The 15,202-nt window shown below is 45.9% G+C and overlaps 1 protein-coding gene across 1 annotated transcript in view; it reads right to left on the bottom strand.

Annotated features, from left to right (window-relative positions):
* DGKG (diacylglycerol kinase gamma) overlaps nt 1-15,202 on the bottom strand; it is a gene marked incomplete at both ends in the record, with an annotated part of 149,732 nt that overhangs the window by 71,219 nt on the left and 63,311 nt on the right. Inside the window, 1 exon segment of the mRNA XM_079704505.1 lies at nt 7,459-7,523. Coding sequence (XP_079560631.1) covers nt 7,459-7,523 — 65 coding nt within the window.

The raw sequence follows: 15,202 nt of genomic DNA, 5'->3' as shown, positions 1-15,202 counted from the left end.
TAACATGTGAAAACTCACCACACCTGTTCCCCTACCCATTAGCCCCTGCACTTGAGGATGGCCTTAACTGGTGGAATTGATGTCCTTTATATGGGGCTCAAATTGGTCTACCCAGTCACTTTTCCCATTGATTTTTCACTCAAAATAACCTAATTCCTCCTTTATGAGAAGCACTTTTAAAATATTTGAGGCCAACAATCACTTCTTCCTAAGTCCTCTCTTCTTTGGGTGAAACAATCCCCAATTTAGCCCTTCCTTATAAGACATGGTTTCAGATTCCAGCACTTTCCTGACCTCTCCCTTCTGGAAAGCATCCAGACTGTCAACACCCATTTGAGGACCTAGCCAGTTCCCACCTTACTGTCAATTTGTGTACTTTGATTTTCTTCCATGAGGTTATCATGCTGACCTTAACCCTTCTGAACTTCATCATATACTATATCTTGAGCTCTTTGATGGAAATATTTCTAGAGAGCAATCAATAAATAAATACTGATAACTTTTGGAATATCTGGCCTAAAGACTTGAAAACAAAGCTGGCTTTCAAGTTCCTTCTGATATCATCACAAACTGATTCCACTCTTCGTTGACATGAATCATACCTGGCAGGATATGTTCCAGCCTGGCGGGGGCTAGAAGAAAAGGCCTGTTAAGCTACAGTAAGGAACTGTCCTGGCAAACAAGCAACTTTGTAAGGAGCCTTGAGATATCATAGGCCGCTCGTGTGTACCAGTCTGAGAAGTTGTGCTGTCTGTTCCAACGTGGACTGGGGAGCCAGGGGGAAAATGAAGGAAATGTTAAGAGTTCATGTGATTTCATATCATTTAAAATACTGTGAATCTTTAGAGCAGAGACCTGCACACAAAGATTAACAACAGCCTCCTAAAAATCTCTGACCATCCACAGCTTTAAATGATCTATGTTGCTGTTCCCTTGTTCCTGCAAATAATCAAGGGCTGACTGTAAACAAATAAGACAGCCAAAAAAAACCCTGGTCTTCAGCAGTTGCGTAATGATGAACGCCTGGTGAAAAAAACACGAACCCATATTTCATTCATTTCACTAGCTGCGTCTCTCTCTAGGAGGGATGGGGGATAAAACATTTTTGTGGGCTAGTATAGAAACATTCCACTAATTAAGTAAGTGGTTCTGTCAGACCTGACTTGAAGACTTGAAGGTACTTGAACACGAAGCATAAGGTTTGCATTTCCTTTATAAATACATACGGGAGTAAGAATAAAAACAGAAGATGCCACAATCAACTTCACTTGGGGCTTTTCTGAATCCTACATGTTTGAAAAAACATAGTTTGATATATTGAAGCAAACAGGTGCAGACAGTTTGGGCTTCTGAGTCCTACCTAGGGCAGGTCTTTCTTGGGCTGCTGAATATTAGATAAGAAGAAGCAAACCCAATTTAGGCACAGAATGAAGATTTTAACCCTGATATATCTGCTGCTGTTGTACACTTATGCTCTGGGAAAGTCAAAAATCTGGGCCGTAACACTGGCTTCCTCACAGGGCTCCCGGAAAGAATAGCTTAGAATGGTCTCACTTTTAGATACAAAAAGAACATCTTAAGTAAATGGTGATACAGTTTGTGCTTGTGATTGCAGAGCATGCTACAGGTATTCAGGAGAGGAGGCCTTTTTGCTTCCAGAATTGTATGGCTTGAGCTTTGCTGGCTTCTACTTTGCCTCCCACAGAACATCTCTGTGTCCGTCTCAAGTGGGAGAAGAGATGCTCAGAGGGTGAGGGGAGAGCAAGCATCAGCGAAGGAAGGGGAATCACACCTCCAGTGTCTGACTGCCCTGGGCCACCCACCTACCCACCAACTGTGCACTCCACGGCCCCAGCTGGTAAGCCCAGATTTTCCATGGAGTGCATGGCTCCTGTCCTGCAACTCCCTCTTACTCACTCCCACCCTGTTCCTCCAGTTATAATGTCAACAGGGGTCTGTGACCCCTACCTCAATCCTGCCTCTAGCCTGAAACTGGCATTTGGACTTAAACTCCCTGGTCTTCAGACCCCAAATCTCTGCCTCTTGGACACTCATGGAGCCAGTGAAGGGAATTTTTTCTACAGCTCCAGTCTGTAGAATCCAATCCGATCCTGGCTAATTGGTGCCACCTTCCCACCCCCTAAGAGGATTTGGACAGGTTCAATGTATCACAGCTGGAGTCTCCTCCAACTTTTAGCTGTCTTCCAACTTTTCAGGTCAAGGGCCATGTCAATGAAGCAAAGACTCTATAACTGAATGCCACTTGCCACTCCACCAGAAAAGCCTTTTATTGTCAATGCCTTACTGGCAAATTTAAGGCAACGCTTTCCTCGTGCTTGTCCTTCAATAATATGCAACAACAAGTATTTACTAAGAACCTAATATGTGCCATGCACTTACACATTATCTCATTAAATACTTATAGCAACCTTGTAAGATTCAGGGGAGGAAGCAAAGGATTAAAGAGATTAAGTAACTTGCCCAAGGTCACATAGCTAGTAAGTGGCAGGGCCAAGTTCTGATGCCAACTTAGACTATACCCTGCTGCCTCATTCTATAAATACCTATTAAGGGCTTAGTTATTTGCAAGATGTATTGCCAGCCTCTTGAGGACTCAGGCTTCATTGGGGCTTCTGGGGAACCCCTCATCAGCTACTCCACGGGCCTGGCTCCAAGAAAGTGAACACTCCACAGCCCGCTCATTGCTCAAGGGCTTTTGGGAAAGGTGGTCAGCTTCTGGTAGGAATGAAGCACTGTTTTCGGGCCCTTTCAAGGACCTAACAGGAAATATCTTGCTTCAGCCTAAACTGTTGAGGGACATGTTCAAGTGGATGGCACTCAGCAGGTTTGGAATACCACATTCCTCAAGTGCTCTGAGTTTCTGAGCAACAGCGAAAAAATTCCATAGTTAGACTTCTCTTTCTGGATACTCACTGACAGTGACATCGGAATTAGGTAGCTTATATGTATCTGTCCCGTACATACAAAACGCTTCACAGAGAGTGAGTCCAGAAACTTTGTGGGGGAATGGTTCTTGGATACCTGGAAGACACTGCTGGCTCCTCTGCTAATTCTGACTACCGCCTGTTTGAGGGACTGATAATCCGCCTCCCTCCTCCCCTAACTGAAACCCTCTTTCCTCCATTCTTTTACCTTTATTGCCAACTCCCCACTCTGTGAGCCCTGGCAAATGTGTCTTTGTTTTCTGATCTCCTCTCTCCTTGCTCAGACCAGTTCATAGCTGTGAGATCTGTATAGCTGTATGGGAACCCACACTGAGAAGGGCCCTGTGGTTGGTTTAATGCTCTGCTGTCACTGACTTGAAATTCTTAATGATTTTTGAGCAAGGTGCCCCTCACTTCACTTTGCACTGGGCCACGCAAGTCATGTAGTCAGTCGTGCTCCTTGCTGTGGACACTGAGATAGGGAGAAAAGTCCCACTGCACAAGGTAAGAGTGGTGGGATAGCTGCGGTCCCTCTCTGGAACTCAGCAGGCACTTCCACATAGAGACCATCTATAAAGGTGGATCCAACTGATAATAGCTCCACCTTCCTCAGCCTCAATTTCTTCATCTCTAAAATGGGGACAGTAGCATTTACCCTTGCATGTCATTGCAAGCACTGGGTGTGATCATGTATAACGTACCCATCAGAATGTTTGATATACAATTGGTGTTTGCTTGATGAAATCCATGGAAGACAGCAAGTGCAGAAAACAGAGTTTGAACTCTAGAATTAGAAGCTAGATTAAATCAGATGAGCCCCACTGCTTAAAAAGATGACCTCGGCCAGATGACTTGGCTTCTCCCAGCCTCAGTTCCATTATCTGTAAAATGGGAATGTTAGTATTTATCTTGTAGGGCAGTTTGGGGATTCAAATATTCTAATGTATTTAAAATAACTAGTTTATCACCTGGCATGTAGTAGGAGCTCAAAAAATAACAGTTCTTAGTTTGGTTCCCTTATAACACAATTTCTGCACTCTAAACAATTCATTTACAAGTGATGTTAGGATACGACCATTAATAAGTGTCTTACACTATACAGCTTCCTGTATACTCTATGACCTACAACATGTAGCCTCTTTGTATGTGAAAATCATTTTGTAAAAAATATTTGAGGCTTATTTCTTCTTTGCTAGACTATGAATTCCTTGAAGGCAGGAACCATGTCTTATTTACCCTTGTGTCCTAGAATACCTTCTAACACATTATATAATCTCAGGTGAATTAAATCTCTCTTTTGTTTATGCCAACGAGATGATAAATTTCATAACATTTCTAAGTTAGCAATTAGTAATTAGCCTGTTAATGATTAGGAAGCAGAATGAACTCAATATAGCCCTATCCCTGCCATTAAAGGTCTTCTAATACTTGACATCACACCTGGCTCATTATCCAGCATCCTTGGGTCTGGTTCTTACTCCATGAACAAAGCGATTCCACAGGGAACACCAGTTGTGTGCAACGAACTACCTTCCTTGCCAACAAACAACCTATGTCAAGAGGCCACTGGGGGAAGAATTTCCTGAAACCCCAACAGTTGAGTCATAATTTGATGCCTCTTAGGACTCAAAGAGGGCTCAGAACTGTTACTTCTAACAGTTTGAGCAGTTATGGGTCCCTTCAAGAACCTTCTGATAGTTATGGACATTCTCTCCAGAAAAATGTACTAATATCTTACATACAATTCCAAGGTGTCTTCAGAGCTCCTGCAGCCCTTGTACCTAGGTTAAGAATTCTTGTTAGAATAGCCCAGAAAACTGAATGAGCAACGCAAAAGATTCAAGTTTCCTGATAAATCCTAGCCCTGACTAGTCACATTCCCTTGTTCAAAACAAAGCAAAACAAAACAGTTACAACTCCCTAGATTTAACCTCAGGGTTATCCTTGAGGGCCTAGTCCCAGGCATTAACAGTAAGGGCATCCAGCCAAGCAGTGACTACTCTTTGGAAAACCTAAGTTTAGCTGAGTAAAACTGAAGCCTTGTTTGATAATATCATTTACATTTCCAAATCCCCGTATCAAGCTTTCTTCCTATCCCTTGTGGCCCTTCCTAAATTTAGCTGCTGGTGTAATGGGGTAACCATGGCAACAACCACCTGCCTATTTAAAACCATCTCCAAAGCTAAATAAGGAATCAAGGAAAAACATGGCTGCTCGCCTGCCTCTCAGTGGACAAACTGGGCATTCCTGGGTATTTTCAACATGAGCAAGCAGGCAGGGTAGAAGCAGCATGGACTCAAAGTTCTTAATAGGAAGTGTTCTGGGACCTTGTGAAACAGGGCCTACCTCTACGCCACTATGTCTTCACTTGTTAGTAGGCACACGGATTTACATGCAAATCCCTGTGTCTGGCATCCTTAGGTGACCACATGACCTTGACCTCAACCAGGTGAAGAGTAAGACACACACCTAACTGCAAAGAGTAGTCTTGTTGATGGAAACTGGGAAGTGGGGAGGAAAAGCAGTCATTCAGATCACAGTGAAACTGTTCAAACTTTGGGTTGAAATGAACAGTTACAACTTTTTTTCTGACAGTTATCTTTCTAATTGTACTTAATTATGTGGATAATTGATGATTGCTCTATTTATGTCATATGTTGACCTGTCTATTTATTTTTGCAGTATGGAGAAATTCTTCCCCCCTTCTGCTTCCTTGCTCTCTACAAACTGCGGAGGTTTTGCTTCTTTCCACTAAAGGAGACCACACAACAGACCACACTGAATAGCTTGCTCTTGCCCAAGCAGGCTGTTTTCCATCACTCCTTTGGATCTTTTGGTACATTTGGTTCCTTCTCGCTGGGCTGACCTTCTCTTTCTGTCAACCTGGAAAGTAGTTACTTGTTTTCTGTGTCTTGGTTCAGGGATCTCTCTAGTTGGAAGACCCTCCACATCAAATTCCATGCCCTTGCTTTATGCCACCTTGATTCATATCGTTTAACACAAATCACTCTGCAATGCTGCTTTCCAGTCTGTCTCCACACCTGGACTGTGAGCCCCCTACACATGTCTATCCAAAACACCTATACAACAGTGCCTGGTACTGTTTTCAAAAGATACATTCATTGAATGAATGAACAGAACCCCCCCATGGATTTCACAAACATTTGGCATCTTATCAAGCATGTATGCATGAGTATGCATAATGGTATCTGTGTAAAAAGAGGACCTTAAAAGTCTGGAATGGATGGAAGAGAAGTATTTTTTTAAAGTGACTTTTTTGGTGTATATATTAGAGTGAAAAAGATTGTGAGAAAAGCATCAGTTGATCTGTGAGTTTGTGACTATAATAGGAGTGGGGGCTGAAAATATACATGTTAATAGTGATCTGTGAGCTTACTTGGTGTGTGTGAGAGAAAGTACATTCGAATAAGGTTAGCTCAGCTACTATTAGACTCCACAGATCACCTTTCCTGAAGTCAAAGTAGCTTCATTATGTTCAGTTTCTGATCCCGAAAAAGACTTTCCGATTCTTGGTTAACCTCCCAGCCATGGGGTCCTGGGAAAGGAGGAGGGATGAAAATGATGGAGGTCTGTGGGAGTGCCTGGCTTTAAATGAACGTGTGCGGGTAACACGGGACTTCTGCTTGGTGGGCTAAATAAAGTCAAGTCTCTTAGACTCAAACTGAGCCCAAATTAATACCCCCTCTCCTCCCCACCTGCCTGAGGGTGGGGTGGGATGAAGTGGTCACTTAGATAAGGTCCAACAAAAAGGAAAGAGAAAGAATGCAAATTAACCACCGAGAAGAGCACAAGGAGGAAGGGAGAAAGGTAACTGAGCAATCTCAGGGTGGCTATATGCTACCCGCCGGCAGAATGGTTTGACTTTGCAAATGATTTGGTTTTCTTTTCTGCTTGGTTTTTGGACCTCACAGCCTGCCTTCCCAGGTGCGCGGGCTGAGGCTGGGCTCGGGTGGGCTCCCCGCCTCTGCAGGGCCTCCCTCTGCTGCCCTCTGCCGGCAGGGAAGGCAGAGGCGGAGGCGCCGCCCTCTCGGCCCTCTCGGCCCGGGACGCGAGCCGCCACCCCCTCTTCTTTGCGACGAGGGGAAGCTGAGGCCTCTGCCCCCTGCCAGCCCCTCACCCAAGGAGTCAAGGGACTGGGGCTGGGAGCAGTTGGTTTTGAGAAAGCGGCGCGCCCCAGGAGGGGGATCCAGTTAGTCAAGCGCAGACCCCCACTCCCCCAGGCGGGCGCACCACGCCCTCCCTCCTGGCCCCAGGCCCTCCCTCTGCACACCACCCTCTGCGAGGGGACAGGCCACCAGACTGCGGCAGGTTTCTGACATTGCTTTCTTCTTGGAAATGGAAGCCCTCCTTCCGGCAACGTGGCAGGAAAAGCGCTGGGCAGCCGGGCCGAGAGAACATTTCGGTGAGAGCAGGTGGAGGCCTGGGACCGGTGGCCGCGCGGGCAGGGCAGGTGGGCAGTGCAGCCCCGGCTACACCCGCTGGGCCCTCTTACCTGCTGTTGAATTTTTCAGGGTGTTTCTCTCTCATCACGTGGAATCTGTGTGCGATGGAAGCATCCTGAAAGGCAAAGGGACAGAAAGCAGATCCCTGGTTAGTGGTCCTGACCCTGCATAATGTGGAAGGAAGGGAAGCGAGCACACTGTCTCACCGAAATCCCCCAGATCTCACAGGGGAGACCAGGGAGGCCCCCACAGAGGCCGGACACCAGGTCCAAGGTTAGGGGCCAGTGCCCCCCATCCTGTTATAGTCTGCAATGTTCACTCTCTACCCGCCCGAGTTGAGCGAGAGCGAAAGGGGACATGGCTGCCCTTTGGGGGCAGGGAGCGTGTCTGGGTCTGTGAGCAGTGAGAACGCAGAAGCCCACGTGGGGCTGAGTGTGAGTGTTTGGAAATACCTCACGCTATTCACTCTTTAAAAAAACACTTTGTATTCTGGAATATTCGTAAGAAGCTGCAAAAATAGTACCGGGAGTCCCTGTGTCCCTTTCACCCAGCTCCCCCCAGTGATAACATCTTAGGTAACTCTCTAAACCAGAAAACTGATGTTGGTAGATACTGTTATATATTAACTCTTAATCATCCATATCAGTAGACAGAATTGGTAGCATTGGATAACAGGCTTAGCAGATAATTAAAAATATATTTAAACTTCTGGCTTCTGCCTCTTGATCACTCCATGGAAACAACTCTCCCCAAGGTCAGTAAGAGTCTCATTATCACATTCTATGGACACTTTGCTGTCCTCCTATTAGCACATTCCTTTGCTGCACTTTGGCCACCTGCTCCTCAGAACTCAACAGTTAGGATAGTTCTCATGTCACCATGCTTCCGGGCTCTCCATACTCGGAGCAGAACTTCACAGCCCTGAGCCTGTTCTGCAGCCTACACTCCATGCCATGGGCCATCTCGAGTTCTCATAGTTGTTACTAGCATGTAGCTGCTGATGTCTCCACAGTGTATCTCGCTCTAGAACCAAACCTGAATTTCAGTCCTAAAACTGAACTCATCTTTCTTCCTCAAATGTGGTCCTCCTCCCTTGTTAATGGTCCCCTTTTCCAGCAAAAGAATGTGCTAGGCCCCGCCTTCACCGCTCAGGCCTCCCCCCAGCACATCTGGGGGGGGCAGGTGGTGGGTTTTAGAAATAAACAGACTAATTGAGCTAGGAATGGTGGGGGGTGGGGTGGGGGAGGGTGGGAGGGGATGGGAGGGTGTGGGGGAGGGTGGGAGGGGAGGGGGTGGGGGGAGTGGCGACAGAACAAGGGAGCTGATTCAGATTTGTGCAGGGAAAAAAAGATACAGAAACTCATTTACTGGACTGTGTAGCTAAAAGAAAACTCAAATTCCACACAGTGAATTTTCAGCTAGTGCATATTAATTCCTTTTCTTATGGAAATTCGACAAAAGAAAATTTCTGAAAAAAAATTTTTTTTAACATCAGGAGGTGTAGCTCAGTGCAGAAGCTTATTTTGAGCATGTGCTGTGTGTGGGGAGTAAAATACAGGCTAAGGGTGGGGACAGAAAATCCAGAAGCAAGTTGGGGGCAAAGAGGAGCTTTTGTAATATTTGCACTTGGCAGAGAGGTAAACCCAGCTAGCAGCCCCTGTTGAAAGGCAGACAGGGCAAGTCAAGGATATGGGCTTATTTTATGGTTGGCAAACACTCTTTGCTGAAACAATGTATTGGGAATTTAACATTTAAACTCTAGTTATTGATTTCTTTGTTAGTTTTTCGTTTAAGACACATCAAGAGTTGAAGTTTAGGCACCCCTGTGGACAACGGTGGGAGAGGTGCAACACCCTGGGGGGGCCTCTGTCCTCTGGGCCTGTCCAGCCTGCACAGCTTCTCCAGGCAGGAGCGCTTCATGCCCCCAGTTCCCTGCTCTGAGCAAGTTTCGTGAACACTCTGAATAAGATTCATGTGACATCTGTCAAATGCTTCTTTAGAATTCAAGAAAACATTCCATCTACTTGTGTTCTTTTGAAGCACTAATTTTCTTCTGTCAGGAAAAAAGAAAGAAGAAAGAAAAGAAAAAAGCAATCACATGTTGCCTGCCACAATTTGTACTTCACTATCCCCTGCCCCCAACGCTGTTATGACTAGCTCCTGGTTTTTTAATTCCCTGGGATATGTGTACAGGCCCCTGCCCTCTGTGTAGTTCTGATTATCCTTGTTTTTTTTTTTTTTTTTGCTTTTTCATAACTAGGTTTTGCAAAGCTTCTTTTCACAAAGACCAGCCTTTACAATATTACTAGTTAAGCATGTGGTTCCTAATTTGAAAATGTAATCCCGTGGTAAATACACAAAGTGGTCAGAGGGAGTGAGCAGGTCCTTTGCTGTTCAGTTTTTTTTTTTTTTTTTTTGTGGTACGCGGGCCTCCCACTGCTGTGGCCTCTCCCGTTGCGGAGCACAGGCTCAGCAGCCATGGCTCACGGGCCCAGCCGCTCTGCGGCACATGGGATCCTCCCAGACCGGGGCACGAACCCGCATCCCCTGCATCGGCAGGCGGACTCTCAACCACTGCGCCACCAGGGAGGCCCTGCTGTTCAGTTTTGAAAAGGCAATGCTGGTAAAGACTCTGACCATGGTTCTCTACCTGGGGATTAAAAAGAGAGGCAAGATTCACCTCCCTCCTCTTCTGGGCTTCTCTGTGCCAGGCACTGAGCTGGCTGTACTTACATTCAGTAGTGACTTCATTTAAATTTTAGAAACCAGTGCTACCATGGTTCCAACCCTTTCTTGTAATAATTCCAGCAAAATGAGACTTCTGTTCGGACGGTGGGGGTGGAGGTGGGAATTGCACACCCATTTCTGATGGCCTCATTCTCCAGGGTCCTTTCTATGAGGTGTGGGGTGAAAAGGAGATAAAAGCAGTACGGACACATGGCTACTCTTTCCTGAACTAAAATTCCCAAGTGCAGAGTTGGACAAAAGATTCTTGTGCCCCTTCCAAATATAAGCAGTAGTCATTTGGACTCTAAGCTATTTGGATGTCTAGGCCAGTCCCGTCCAATAGAAATAAATTTAAAAAATTTTAGTAGCCACATTAAAAAAGTGAAAAGAGGGCTTCCCTGGTGGCGCAGTGGTTGGGAGTCCGCCTGCCGATGCAGGGGACATGGGTCTGTGCCCCAGGCCAGGAGGATCCCACATACCGTGGAGCGGCTGGGCCCGTGAGCCATGGCTGCTAAGCCTGCGCGTCTGGAGCCTGTGCTCCGCAGCGGGAGAGGCCACAACAGTGAGAGGCCCGTGTACCGCAAAAAAAAAAAAAAAAAAAAAAAAAAAAAGTGAAAAGAAACAGATGGAATTAATTTTAATAATACATTTCAATTCACAAATATTATCACTACAACATGTAGTTAATCTAAAAATCATTGAGATATTTAAAATTCTTTCATGCTACATTTTTGAAATTTGATGTGTACTTTATACTTATAGCATCTCTCAACTTAGAGTAGACCCACGTCAGGTACACAATAGCCACATGTGTCTAATGGCTACCATATTGGACAATGTAGGTCTAAGTCACTTTGGCAATCTATGGAGATAAAAAAAAACAGAAAGGAGACAATAAGACAGATTATTTGGAATTTGGCTTGTTCTGAAAAATAACAGCAGATTGGGGAATGAAAAAGAGTGTAGACCCCTTGTCCAAGACACCTCTCAGTGGGGCCCATTGTTCAAGTACCTTCCTGGCTCTCATAGGTGACAGACAAGAATCTGAGGCTGAAGGAATTTAAAAGCTGCAGGGAAATGATGACTTTCTGACAAATTCCCTAATGGGTCTACCATTGTGGAAACTTAGCTGGTAAAGTCTAGTTAAGTACAGAATGTCAGGTAGAAGATGATGTGTGGGTTAGTGTAATGACTGTGGCCTCTCCTTGGCCCCTGGGTTCCCCTAGCATCAGAAATAGATTTCATTGACTCAAGGGATTAGCTGTTTACTCATCCTGTTAAGGCTCAGTGAAAGCAGAGCCTTTGAGGTGTTCAGAATTACACATACCACAGGCATTATTTTGCAGTCCCAAACTTCCTGTCACTGATACCTGGCCATCCTGACATTTCTGCAAATCCAAAAATAAAGAGCAGGGATGAGGAGGCCAGAGAAGTCAGAGGAAGTAGCGTCCTGAATGACTGTGTTTAAACCTCCTGCCAATGGGTGTTATCAGGTCTCAGGGCTGAGAAGGCCAACAATCTCAGCTCTTCATTGGTAGGGAGCTGGCGTGTCTTGTGGGTGACAGGAATGTGGTGACAGTGAGGCCCTTGTCACTCTCTCATTAGGGTAGGAGTCTGCCCTGCTTAACCCTCCATCTATTAAATGGGTTCTATTGGCACCAAGAGGAATGAGTGAACTCATCAGGGTGAATTCTTTACCACCTAGGGACACCATGGCAGCGGTCACTGTCACCACCTTTACAAGTGCAGGGCAGCAGACATTTGATATCAGTAAGATATTCCAGGTCCTCCAAAAGAGGCGAAGACTGCAGCTTTCTTTGCCAAAGGAGTCCGACTCTAATCATCTTAAGGAAGTAAAACTGGGGGTTGGTTTACATACTACTTCTCCTCTTACAAAGTTTGGGAAGTCAAATAGGGAGCAAGAGCTTCTGCAAATGTCAGCCCCAGATTCTCTTAGGGTTACATGTTGGCTACTTGTTTTCTCAAGAATTTCCCTTTCCAGCTTTTAAAGAGTGAGCACACAAACCCTGCAAGCATTTTATTGAGACAAGGCTAAGGGTACACCAGTGAGATAAAAACAATCCTGGTTCTTCACTGCTTTGCAATAAAATATTAAACATGCACAAGCTAAAGGTATATGAAAAAAAACAGATTTTGTGAAGTTCTTCATAATTTGAAAGATGAACCGATTGGATTATTATAGGTCAGCCCAGGGCAAATAAATACTTTGACTGCTGAAAGAAATGGAGAATCTGTTCCTGTGCATTTCCCTTTTTTTTTTTTGCCGAACCACGCAACATGCGGGATCTTAGTTCCCCGACCAGGGATAGAACCCGAGCCCCCTGAAGTGGAAGCGTGGAGTCTTAACCACTGGACTGCCCGGGAAGTCCCTCTATGCATTTCCTTGGGGGACAATTAGTCTGTATTCTTTCCTTCTTTTCCTCCCTCCCTCCCTCCCATCCCCCCACCCACTTCCGTCTTATTTGTAAGAATGAATTAAAACCATGCTCAGTTTTGGCTTTTGGGATTAGGGCTTGGTTATCTAGTTGAGTTGTATCTTCCTTTTCAGCATGGTCATCCATTTGGTCAGCAATACTAAGTGAATGTCATTTTTTGCATATGGCGCTTGGCACAGATGGACTGGGAGGCCTTAGGAATCCTGTTTTTTCTGGCAGCCAGAGCTGGGCATGTTAAGAAAGAGAAGACTTGCAGCTGAGGACTCTGAAGGCAGCCATGGGTGTAACCTGCCATCTAGAAGCTCCCAGGCAGAGATCACCCAGTCTTGTGGCTCAGCTTTCACTTCTGGCCCATGGCTTACAGGTGCTGCTTTCCCCTCCTTTCTATCTTTTCTCTCTGTCTTCTACTTCAGATCTGGGTTCTGCTCCTGTGAAGAACCACTTCCTTTGACCATCCTTCTCTGTTCTAATGGGCTGTCTTCACTCACTGAGGACTTGATTGGGACTGTCTGCATCAGAATTATCTCAGGGGCTTGTTAAAAATGCAAATTCCCAGACCTTGCCCAGACCAACTGAATCAATATGAATCAGGATCTGTCACAGGGCTGGAATCTGCATTTCTGACAAAGGGTACAGGTGGGGTATAGGCGAGCCATCAGGCACTAAATTTTAAGGCCCGCCTCCCCACCCAATGCTGCTGCATTCGGCAGTGTGGAGATGAAGGGCTGTGCAGAGGCTGCATGGCTCAGGGTCCATAGCTAGGGGGGCTCTGGAACTCGACTCTAGTGATTCCCCGCTCTATCACTCACCAGCTTGGACTGGTCTCTATCCTTCTAAGCTACAGATCCTTCTTACAAAATGTAAAAGGGCAAGGGCTATACCCACCAATAGGGACACTGTGCCTGGTGTGCATTAGGTACTCAGTACATGTCAGCAAGTTATCCTCTGGTTTAGGAAAAAGGACACGAGTTTCTGTCACACTGTAAAGATGGGAAGCCCGTGCTCCAGAAGTCCTCTGAGCCCCTGAACACCAGACCTGTCAGTCAAGTCTGATTTGCAGAAGCTGAAGACTGCGTGAAGTGGAGACTGAGCAGGTGGTCCCAAAGTAGAGGGGCTTTTGAGTCAAGAAGAGGAGGGAGACGTCTGCCTAGGTCACTGGGGGAGGAGCTGGAGGGTGCTAGGGAAAGACGTCTCCCCCCATGAGGGCAGGGGAGCTGGGGAGATAAACCATATCAGGACAGCAGAGACCCCTGAATATGTTTCTCGTCCAGCACCCCCATCCTCCCAGAGCCTGATCACGGGTCCAGCAATGCCTCTCTCTTCTGTTTTAGTAATAGAAAAAGTAGGTGGCATTGGGATTCAGAAAATGAAGGCAAATCCCTTAGTCTAATCCTCTATTTCCTCACTTACAGAACGGAGGTAGTACTGCCCTCCAGTGTAATCGTAAGAATCAAAATATCTGTGAATACGGTAAATTTTAAATCCCATAAATATAAGGTATTATTATTGTTCCTTTTCTCTTTCACGGTTCTCCTTTTAGTTTTATTAAAAAACAAAACCCTTTCCTTAACCCTGCTCTTCCCTCGAGCTACCTATCATTTCTCTTTTTCTTTCCTTTTTTTAAACCACCAACATTTGCAAAAGAGGCACAGGTTATGATTGAGATGATCACACAGTCTTGGTCTGGAGGGGCTTATGTGCATATGAAACCGGGCAGCATAATTCCCAAGACAGGGAAACAGAGAGGAAGGAACCTGGCTTTGGAGCAAGGTACAGTGTGTGTGCGCTTCCTCGCCCGGTGTCTTGAGGCTTCATCTGTAACATGCGGATGGTGGGGACAATAATACCTGCAGGATTGCTGTGAGGACTAAAGTCTAGCACCATGGAGAGCACACAGCAGGTGCTCAATAAATACTAGTATCTTTGTTGCACCTTCCTCCCAAACCCCAGTTCTATTTATGGAAATGATCGATAACTTTTCTCCCCAGTGCTGTCCCCAACAGTTTGGGAAGCAGTGTCCACCCCATGCACTTTGGACCAGAAGCTGAGTTCAACAAAACAAACCAACTGAGCTGTGCTACATGTGATGGGAGCTAGGGGAGAAAGAGGAACGTGGTGCTGTCCTTCTACTGTGTGTCTGTCTGTGTGTGTATGTGTATGGATGCGTGCGTGTGTACGTGCATGTGTGTGTGTTTCAGGAGGGCTGAGGCACATTAAAACAATCCCTTCAATCTAAGGCAGAGGTGAGCACAGAGGGCTGTGGGAGCACCAGGGGGAACACAGAGCTCAGCCTGAGGGGTCAGCCAGGAGGAGATGCCCCAGAGGCTTATGAGCACTTGGACTGTGGGGAGTGGGGCTGGGATGAGAGGAGAGAACAGGAGAGATGGAATTCTGAGAGCTAAGCCAGTAGAGCCAGCTTGAGACAACGTCTTCCCTGGAGGATCAGAATTTCCAATTCTGGAAGCTCACCTGAGAGTCTCCTTCTGACCTCAGCCCTTGGTTATTTCTTGGTGTCGCTTTTCTTTAACTACTTCAAATTATCCAAAGGGTAAATAGGTCTTTTGAAAAATGTGCTGTCTTTTGAATGACAGGGGCAGGAGCTTCCTCCATA

This window comes from Hyperoodon ampullatus, assembly GCF_949752795.1.
Source record: "Hyperoodon ampullatus genome assembly, chromosome: 5".
NCBI classification, from domain to species: domain Eukaryota; kingdom Metazoa; phylum Chordata; class Mammalia; order Artiodactyla; family Ziphiidae; genus Hyperoodon; species Hyperoodon ampullatus.
The sequence above is the reverse complement of the archived record's forward strand: the minus strand, read 5'-3'. Positions and strand labels throughout refer to the sequence as shown.